General features: G+C 41.3%; 1 protein-coding gene across 1 annotated transcript; it reads left to right on the plus strand.

Moving 5' to 3' along the window:
- The first annotated feature begins 1,166 nt into the window (after positions 1-1,166).
- On the plus strand, positions 1,167-9,799 carry LOC128786017 (glutathione S-transferase 3). Its single transcript, XM_053938956.1, has 7 exons — positions 1,167-1,273; positions 3,631-3,737; positions 5,504-5,555; positions 6,280-6,412; positions 7,235-7,376; positions 8,364-8,495; positions 9,040-9,799. The coding sequence occupies exons 2-7, from the start codon at positions 3,651-3,653 to the stop codon at positions 9,181-9,183; spliced, it is 690 nt and encodes a 229-aa protein (XP_053794931.1). The 5' UTR covers positions 1,167-1,273; positions 3,631-3,650; the 3' UTR covers positions 9,184-9,799.
- Positions 9,800-10,344: the final 545 nt, after the last annotated feature.

Below are 10,344 nucleotides of genomic sequence, written 5' to 3' on the forward strand. Positions count from 1 at the left end.
GGTTTGAGTCTAGGCATGTAATTTCTGCAATATACTGTGAGTTCCCTGTAAAACTATTTGCTTAGTCTTTCTTGACTGTCTCCTCTGAAACTACCTGCAAGGCTGAATTATAATATGTATAACACTTCAGGAGGATAGGCAGCTGAACTAGATTGTTGTGGGTCCCTTTCCAAGGGAAATTGTTCTGTTCTGTTCCTGTTCTATTGTTCTGTCTCTTGTGTCACCTCTGTAGCCTTCTCCCCTGGCTTTCAAGGCAGTAGAAGCTGAAAACAGTTTATAGGTTACAAGCCCAGCCCTTTTGTTAGCTGTTTAAGTGCCCCGACAAGCACTTGCAGAGGCGAAGAACTAGATGAAAAGTACATTTACATTTGCAACGATTCTACTTTTACCTCGTGGGGGAAGGGTGGCGGGGGAAGTGTCACGTGAGTAGCTCACGGATTTTAGGTGAGTGGGGAATTGAAGACGCGATAAAGCGAAATAAAACACACAATTCGCATACGCTCGCACTGCCTGCACAGAATGTGGATATAAATGGCACAAAACAATGGCAGACTGCCCCATGCAGCGCCTCACTTGGATGTGTCTGCAGTCTTGGAAGCTTGACTACCCTACGTTCTCCTACAAATGGACCTTGAGCTTGTTTGGAGGTTCTAGCAGGGGAGCGCAGCTACCGTATACCCTTGACCGATGAACGGTACCGTCTCTATCGGGGAGGTCGTCCTCTTCGACCGAGCGCGCAGCTTCGGGAGGGACGCACATGGAGCGTTGAGGGAGGAAGGGGACACCCGCCTAGCCAGCCAGATCAGCCGAATCAACCCTGGCGATCAATGGGGTGACAGATGTCGCAGCCAGATCGCCCTCACATCCAGACAATACCTACTGCCAAAAACGTATTTATAGCTCAATACTGCGATTCCCTTTACGTCATGGTTTGTAATAATAGCTAAAAATCCAGGGATATAGCGCATGGAATCAACACTTTACAGCGACAAAACTACCCGAGAGAAACCGGTTCTTAACCCAGTTAAAAAATTCTAGCGAAATTCTGTGGGGTGAGATGTCTTTCCAGAAGGCTTTGCGAAACTTGCAAATTTACGGCTTCCCATTGGCGGCTGCTGCGCTCGTCGCCGTCCCTGGCCTGGGCGGGGAGGGCTGCAGGCGGGGCTGGCGGCTGCAGGCTGCAGCTGATCGCGGCTGCAGGCGGGGCCGGCGGGAGCGCTCTGCGCTGGGGAGTCTGTGCTCGCTCGGCATCACCGCTTAACCCTCCGTGTGTGTGAGTAACGTGGGCCCCTCGGATTTCTCTCTTCCTGTTCCCCCCGCCAAGCGGTGCCCGTGGCTCGCTTGGCTCTGGTGAGGCGGGGAGCCGGGAGTCTGTGGCGGGCTCAGGCCTGAGCCGTGGGTCCGCTACCGGACACGGGCTCCCCGTGTCACAGCACAGACCGCTCGTCATCTGTGCCTGCCAAGAGCTTGTCCCGGGAGGGGTGGGAGCTGATGGCCCCGGGGGCTGCTGCCTGCCACACGCTGAGCGCGGGACGTGCCCCCGGGTTGGTGTTGCGGCTGCTGAGTGGAAGCGTTGTTGGGCTGCTGAATGCAGGCAGGGAAAGTCGGGCCCTGGAGTCCTGGATCTGCGGGACGTGCGAAGCACAGCTGCTCCCCTGGCCCTCTTCACCGATGTTCTTCTGGTCCGTGTTCTCCTTGGCGTGGGAGCAATCGCTTCTTGCACTGATATTCATGTTCCCTCATTCCCCCGTTAGCCCAGATGGCCTTCATAAATCACAGCAAGGGAGCAGATTTTTCACCAAGTCCATTCTCCTGCTGAGGTGTCAGGCTGAGGGGAATGGACAACAACCTACCAGCAATTGCAGCTCCTGGCTGCAAATTGCCACTTTATCTCTTTCTGATGAAGGGAGGAGAAGAAAGAAACTCTTTTCCCATCACCTGGGTGCTCTTTCCATCAGATTTTAGTTCACAAGTTGGACTTTCTCTTCCAGTATGGCATAGCAGGCTCAGTTCTAGGAACCTAGAATGCTACAGCTCATTTCAAAGTTTGTTGATCTCCTGATATTTAAAAATATATTATTTATAAATTATTATAAAAGAAGAACCCACCATGCCTTTGCCTTCCTTTTTCCAGTGCTGCATTGAGGTGTGTTGGGCATCAGAGACTTGCTTATGTCCTGTGACCTGTTCACTGGCCTGCTAAGAGCAGGTCTCCGCAAGTGGCACTGAGGAAGAGTGGCTCTTCTGTCTCTTTAGTTTTTTAAACTACAAGTTAAAAGTCACCTTTGGCTTTTTACTTCTTTCTCTGTGAATGTAGCTGTATCACAAGTAGCTCCTGTTTCATTCTGTTCTTTTGTGTAGCTCACAGTGATACTTTTCTAATTCACTGCTATATTTATCAGTGGTAGGGATATTACTTGGCAGTGTTTTAGTTCCCTGTGATTTACCTAAGAGCAATCAGAGGCCCCTGAGCAGGTGGGGGTGGAATAGCCTGGTTCATTTGAATTCCCATGGCCTGATGCAGTCTCATATTTTGTGTTCTCTTTTCATGCCTGTTGGCTAACATGCAGATCACTTCATCCGTGCTCAAGGTCTTTTTTCCCCCTGCTTATGAATGAGCTCTTGCAACACTGGAAACTGGAGGTTATTGTTCACATGCCAAGAGCCTCTTTTCCAGAATTACTTCAACTGTGGATTGAAGTGACAATAAATCACCTTACAGGGGGAAAGCAGCTCTCAGTTGCAGCAAGGACTTGCTATAAGGGAGTTCTGCATGTGAAATGTCAGTATGATTAAATTTGATTGCTCTCTTGGCTTATGGCTCTACAGTGGAATCCAGTTCCTGCTGAGGCCTAAACAGTAGTCTATTCAAAAAATAACAATTAATAGCCTAATTTATGAAGTCATTAAAGAACTAAAATGCTGCTTGCAGAGCAGCATTGGATCATCTGAAAAGTCCATAAAGTTTTGCATACCAACAGGGTTTATTAATAGAAAGAAGTGTAGCCTGTAGAAGGACAAGTAGTGCAACACTCTGAAACTCTGTATTTTAATCTGGATTATTACAGAAGAAACAGGCCATTCTTCTGAAGTTTCTACTGATCCTCATATTGTGATATTTTTGAAGTTAATACTGGTTGCTGGATCACCACAGCTAGAAGAAAAAAGTGAGAGGCTTAAAAGTATATTCCTATGATTCACCTAAATGTGTAGAATTAATGTTTAGATAGTTTTGGCATTCCTTGATACAAGGTCTGCCAGTTTTGAAAACTTCGTTTACTGCCTCTTCTGTTTGATCAAGACTTGGCTTTTAGTAGTGTCTGTGTAACTTCAGTGCTAAAATTTATATTTTCTAAAAGTTTTAAGGTTTTTCTTCGTGGTATTTCTTTTTCCTGTTATCTCCTACTTAGCAACTTGATGCTTTCCTGAATTTCATGGGGATGAAAAGTCTATGAAATAGTTTGACTTGACTGTGCAACAAGAAAATCAAATCAGTTTAGTTATTTGCTAAAATATTTTGTCAAAAATTGACTTAAATTTTTGTTGTGTGAGTGACCTGTGAACCATTATTCCATCTGCCATCAGATTTTTGTATCATTATTAACTTACTATTTCTTATAACTCTTTCAGGCAACAGAAAGTTTGAAGTCATGTCTGCAAAACCAAAACTTTACTACTTTGATGGAAGAGGCAAGATGGAATCGATTCGTTGGTTGTTGGCTGCAGCTGGGGTTGAGGTTTGTTTTAGAGTTTTTAACTTCTAGCTGCACACTGTAAGCTTGTCTTTGAGGCAGATCACATGTTATTAGTTAAAAAAGAAAAGGCATCCCAAGATGCAGTAGTAAATGAAGGTTAGCTATTCAGTGTAATTAAATACTTTTACTTCAGTGTAATTAAATACTTTTACTTACACAAAAGCATGGCTTCAAGTTTCTGAGCAGTGACACTATAAGCAGTGACACTTGCTTAACACAAGAATGTGTAATCCTTAATTAAGCACTTGATTACTGAGCCAGAGCTGCTGAGCTGATAGCTGTGTTCCTCGAATAACAAGTGTTATCTGTGCCTGGTAAAACAGCAATTTACTTTTTCTAGTCTTCCTGTTTTCAGTTGAATGCTCACACAGAGATTTTTGTTTTATTTTTCACTCCACTGGCTGCATCCTCCATAATAAACTGTAAGCTTTCATCATTTAGATAAAACATAGCAGGGTGAAGTGAGCAAATTAACCCACATGTATAGGGAAATTAGAAATCTCTAAATGCTTGGGTTATACAGAGAAGAAAGATACCACTTAAATTTTTTCTGATGGTATATAATTTACTTATTCATTTGCTGGCCATCTTGGTGCTAAACTGGTAATACAGTTTCAGGACACAAAGGACTAGTATTTGCTCTGAGTGTCCTCTTTTACACAATAAGCTGTTACATAGAGTTACTTGTGTTTTTTCAAAAGACCACCAATCTTTTTTTCAAGGCCTTGCAAAAGACAGAACTGTCTGCTTCCCTCCATAATTAGTTCCTTTGTTTTAAGTCCCTCTCTCTTCTTTTTTTTTTTTTTTAAGTTTAAAAAAAAAGCTGTTGATAAGTACCAATTAATAATTTTTTTCCTTGGAATATTATTTTCTCAGATTCTTATCAGCAGAAACCTGGGTTCTGAATTTTAGACTGTGATCATACTTGCTATGGTTGAACATTGGCAGTGTGTCAATGTGCCTGATCTTCTGGGGTTTCTCTAGTGTAGCAAATCTTAATTACTAACATGAGTGGCACAATGTTATGAGAGAGGCTGAATGAGCAAGGCATTTAGGGATTGGTAATACCAACCATTTTCTAGTCTCCATGTTGTGCACTGATCACAGACATGTATGGCACATGCAAACACATACATGTAGATATCTAACTTTGGTGTCCTAATCGTGAACTCAGTTTCTCCATAAGTAACACTGATTGGACTGGCCATCCTCAACCATCCATCTGATCACCAGCAATTCTGTATCTTTTTGTTTCTCATCTTGTGAATATTTAATCTTCAGGCATCTGAAACATGCATCTGTATCAAACTTCCTGCAGGGCTTGCTACTCGTACGCTATTTTGTAAAATCTTTTTAACTTCTGAAGATTTTGTTCCTGTCTAGCTCCCAAATCAAAATATCACGCAGCAGATGTTTTCCACATTCTAGAAAGCATCTTAAGGACAGCCTAGAATGTATTGTTGATTGTTACACATTACATTGCCTGTTTAATACCAAACAAACCATCCTCACTCCAGTTCTTATTGCTTGTTCTTCTGCTAGGGTTGCCCTTAGCAGCATTTATCAAGTGTGATAGTCCAGGAGATATTGCCAGCACTTCTGTCCTTGGTGTGTTCTCCCTTAGAGCCATATCTGAAATGAAGAGAACCATGATGTATATTCTTTTCCTTTTATGCTGCTTTAAAAGTTTATCTCTTCTAGAAATGTTAAAAGATTCTTCTTTCCTCTTCCTCACTCTCTTTTGTCAGTTTGAAGAAGAGTTTTTGGAAACCCGAGACCAGTATGAGAAACTCCTGCAAGGTGAGTCCATGTGAAACCTCAAGAAAAGTGTAACCAGACTTAGAAAAGATGTGTGAAGTCTTTGAAGATTCTATGTGTCTTCCTTTCCACACAGAAGAGTAAAGCTGAGTGCTGTGAGCAGCTGCAGAGGCTGTTTTTTTCACATGTAGACAGATGAAATTGCAAACTGAGTATCTTTCCAACCTGGAGGGTTTGCCAGGCCTCTGGATTCTTCAGTTCTCCATTTGTCCATGCATCCCACAAACTTAACCATGGGCTTCAGTAACCAGAAAATATGTATCCCAAAATTTCATGTTATGTCCTGATATAGCCTGAAGATTGGTCATAAGAGAGAAATCTGAATCTAATGTTTGCTTCAAATAGTATTTGAATAATGGAACAGATTTTTTTTTTACATTGTTTGGAACTAGACACTTTTTACTCAGTTGAGATGTTTAGTGTGATTGTCTCCACTGCATTTCAATTTCAATTCAAAAGCTGCTGTACACAGTCCTGACTGAAACTTCAGTGAATTTTTTTTAAAGGAAGGATCGTAACCCACTATAATTGTGTTTTACAGTTTAATTTGTCTGCACCACTGTAATTTTTTGCATGGAAGAACTCCAGTTTAATACAATGGCTACCCACAGCAAGCTCACCACAAAAGCAATGTTCCTCTGAAGACAGCAGGAAATCTGATGTGGAGTTATTACATCAGTTGAATAATGTGTGTCTGTCCTTTTAGGTGGATCCCTGCTGTTTCAGCAGGTGCCCATGGTGGAGATGGATGGGATGAGGATGGTACAGACCAGAGCCATCCTCAGCTACATTGCAGCAAAGTACAACCTTTATGGGAAGGACCTGAAGGAAAGAGCCTTGTATGTAAAAGTATTACTCTTCTTGAATTCACATCTTGATGTTGTGTCTGTGAAGAAAAAAAAAAAAGTATGATGGGGCTGTCTCAGTATGTAGCATTTTAAATGTCCATCTACAGTACAAAACCTGCTCTGATAGGTCTGGAAAAGGGACAATCCGAAGAACTGCTGTACTGATAATTTAGCTGGATGAAGAACCTGGTATGCTACAGACTTCCAACCCCATTATTTATCATTTTGGCACTACTTGGACTTTGGATGAAATTCTGAAGGTGGGATACATCCAGACAATTAAGTCAGTTGGGAATGACTCCTTGTGGTGCTGTGTGTTTCTTTGGTGATTGTGATCTGTAACACCAAAGGTACACACTTAATCTCTATGCAATCCTGTTTAGACCTGCACAATGAAGCAAGTAAAGAGCCAAAATCACTACAAATAAAACTAAGACTCCCACCGTGATATGTTTTTTTAATTGCAGAAATCATTTCCATGCAGGGTGTTCCTGCAAGATTGGTAAATTGTTCCATGGGTCAAATTCAAAACCACAGGGGTTTCCAGCTGCCTGCCAGGGTCTCAGATGCTTCTGACCTGGACCTGGAACATCCAAGAGTGTCTGAGGGACACCTTGGGTTCTGACAGGGTGTGTTTGAGATTGCTTAAAAAAGTATTTCTCAGATCACACTGCAGCCTGGAAAGGAACGGGGGGGAAGGCACCATGACAGGGGGATGGGAAATTCAATGTTTACTATCCTAAAACAAATATAAGGTGATTCGGCTTGTGAAGGTGCCTTCTATTTAAGGTTTTTGTTTGCTTTGGTTTTAAGGATTGATATGTATGTTGGAGGAACTGATGACCTTATGGGCTTCATTTTGATGTTCCCTTTCTTATCAGCAGAGGATAAAGAGAAACAACGTGCTTTAATAGTTGAAAAGGCAACAAGCAGGTATTTCCCAGTGTATGAAAAGGTATGGAGGAGGATCATTTTCTTCCCTGATTCTGGAGGGATAACAATGAGAACACTGGGTATTTCACCACAACCAGAAGCAGAAGTGTCAGTGCAGTACTTTACACCAGAACATCTATTCTGTCTGTTGGCTGGAGGGGGGTCAAAGACGTTGGGGTGGGTCAGTCCAAGAGACTTTCAATGCATTTTCTTCCCCATGTCCAGGTGAGGAAGGGAGTGATAGAGCAGCTTTGATGGACTTCTGGTACCCAGTCAGGGTCAAACTCACCACAGTAATTTGCATTGCAAAAGCAGTGCTACTTGTCTTCTTTGTTTAACATTTCAAATACATCTCAGTTGGGTTTTTGTAAACACGGTAATACACAGCTTATCACTACTGACTTCTGGCCATACTGGAATCTTGCTGTTTCTCTAACTGATAATTTGAGAGATAGGACCCAAGAGGTACTCTCAATGGAAATTAATATGCATGGACAGGATGATCTAGCAGGAATAGCTCCTCTCCATTTTAAAGACTAAAGAGAAAAATTTTTCACTTCGCAAGGTCTCCTATAGGTTGGTTGCCAGGGTGCATTCTGCCCTATATTCCACTTGTTGTATCTTAGCCCTAATGCTTTAGGCTGATCACCTCTCTTTTATACTCTCTATTTTCCCACTGAAGCTGTAAAAGTGTATTAAAAAATTCCAGATAAATTAGACTTGAAAGATGTGAATACCAAGATGGTATCTAACCCTATAGTCTAGTACACAGGGTTACCTAGAGCTATAGGAAGAAAGGATCAGTAAGAAAAACCCTGGGATTCTAGATATCTGCTGTAAAATGATCAGTGACTGCTGGCACATCCCCTGTTCCCCCTGTTAGCTGCATGGGAGAGGAGGGTGAAAAGGAGACAGTAGTGTTGTCAAAGAAGGTGTGCCTATGAATTTTGAAAATATGAACCTCAGCTGGTTATCCACACCTGAGTGTTTTCATCTGTGACTTTTAAAGGTTTTGAAAGACCATGGGCAGGACTTCCTTGTTGGCAACAATTTTAGCTGGGCTGATGTTCATCTTCTTGAAGCCATTTTAATGGTAGAAGAGAAGAAGTCAGATGTGCTCTCGGGTTTTCCTCAGTTACAGGTACCTTGCACTAACAAGATGCTCATATGGCTGTAAATGTGATAAATTATATTTCAAAGTCTGTTCTGTGTAAATAATTCCACAAAACATTTGTTACTTTTTCATTGTAATCTCGCTTTTCCTGCTTTAGGAAGAGCCTTTTAAGATATTTCATCTAGAGAAACTTATTTTCTGGAGTAACTCCCATACCCATCTGAAGAAATGCACCTCCCTTTTTTTGAACTCTCACCAGTTCTGTGATACTGCTAAGTGGAAGATGTTCTCTGGATCACAAGAATGATCTGAGTAATGTACATATTGGAAGCCACAGATAACTTAACACTTCACGCCCTATCAATACAAGACACATGGCTCATTTGTTACTGTGGAAAATAAAAGGGTTGAAGTGAGTGGGAGTAAAATTCATCCACACTTGAAACCATATTTCCTGTCTTGTCTCTACATACAGCTTGTTAAAGGATGTTACACAAATCAGTAAAATAGGGTTTTTTCTTGTGTTACTTTCTGTTCTTTAAACACCATGTACTTACTGTTTGCCTTTTAGGCATTTAAAGCAAGGATAAGCAGTATCCCTGCAATCAAGAAATTTCTTGAGCCAGGAAGCCAGAGGAAACCTGTTCCTGATGATAAATATGTAGAGACTGTCAGGAGAGTTCTCCGCATGTATTATGATATAAAAGCAAATTAGTTTGCCTGGCTGCAGGCTGTAAGAGAACTGCCAGACTGCACACGTCCAATTACACCATGAAGGAAGGCCAAGGGGTGTTCCAGAGGTGTTTCAATGGGCAAGAGGTCGTGCCCTCACACAAAGTAAAGTAGGCATGTATTTTTTATAACACTTCAGTACTAGCCTATTTTCTCCTTCATTCATCTTGAGATTTCTTCTGGTAATTTTAAGCAAGTGAAATGGCAGCAAGCACATTGTTTTCCTAGAGACTTTGTGGAAGAGCAAAAAAGAGAAATGTGAGTTGCTGACTGATAGCTTCAGTATGTCATGCTATTTCTGAGGACTTTTTTCTAGATCCAGATCAGATTTTTATATGATGATTGCTTCCAATGTATGCCTTTATTCTTCTTTAATATCACTGTTGGCAAATGAAACAAGTGGTTTTTAAAGAAAGTAGGAGTGAGGTCTTTTCTTGCAGTTCTACTGGACATCAGTGACTTGTCTAAATGTCAACACTGTGCCTTTATAACTAAGCTGCACTTCTATTACTGAACTGGGAAATAAACTGACAAATGTTTTTGTTTAACTGCTGTATCTAGAGAACCTCTATGAATCAAATAAACTTTTTATATAGTCACATTGTCCTGTTGTCTTGTGAATGAAAGCTGGGGCTTGCAAACATCATTTTTACTTTTCTTGAAGGATAAATTCTTTATAATTTATATGAATAAGGTTGTTAACCCACATGCCTCATGGAAAGGTATATTTTGTGTTTATAAACAAGAGAATGGAGATGTGAAGGAGAGGTAGTAAACCATCACACAAACCTGATATAGCTCCTATCTAGTACCAACCAAACTCAAAATATTTCTTTTCCTCTTTTTTTTTTAACTTTATGGTTTCCACAGAAAACTAGACAAATTAATTTTAAATTGTTTCAATAACTTCAAAAAATGGCACTTAGGTTAGGAAAAAGCTGCTGTGCAGGATGTTACCTTGGTGTTTCATATTTGCTATTTATAGTTGTACATTAATGACATAGTTTACAGGAAAAGACTTGTGCTCAATGTCTAATGGCCCTGGTTTATCCCCGTGTTAGCTGTGGGTTGAGAAATAAGATGCTGCTTGACACCGGGATGTAGTAAGTACACTCATCTGATACCTGATGAACAAGTTGCCCAC

Source organism: Vidua chalybeata, chromosome 3 (assembly GCF_026979565.1).
Source record: "Vidua chalybeata isolate OUT-0048 chromosome 3, bVidCha1 merged haplotype, whole genome shotgun sequence".
In the NCBI taxonomy this organism is placed as follows: domain Eukaryota; kingdom Metazoa; phylum Chordata; class Aves; order Passeriformes; family Viduidae; genus Vidua; species Vidua chalybeata.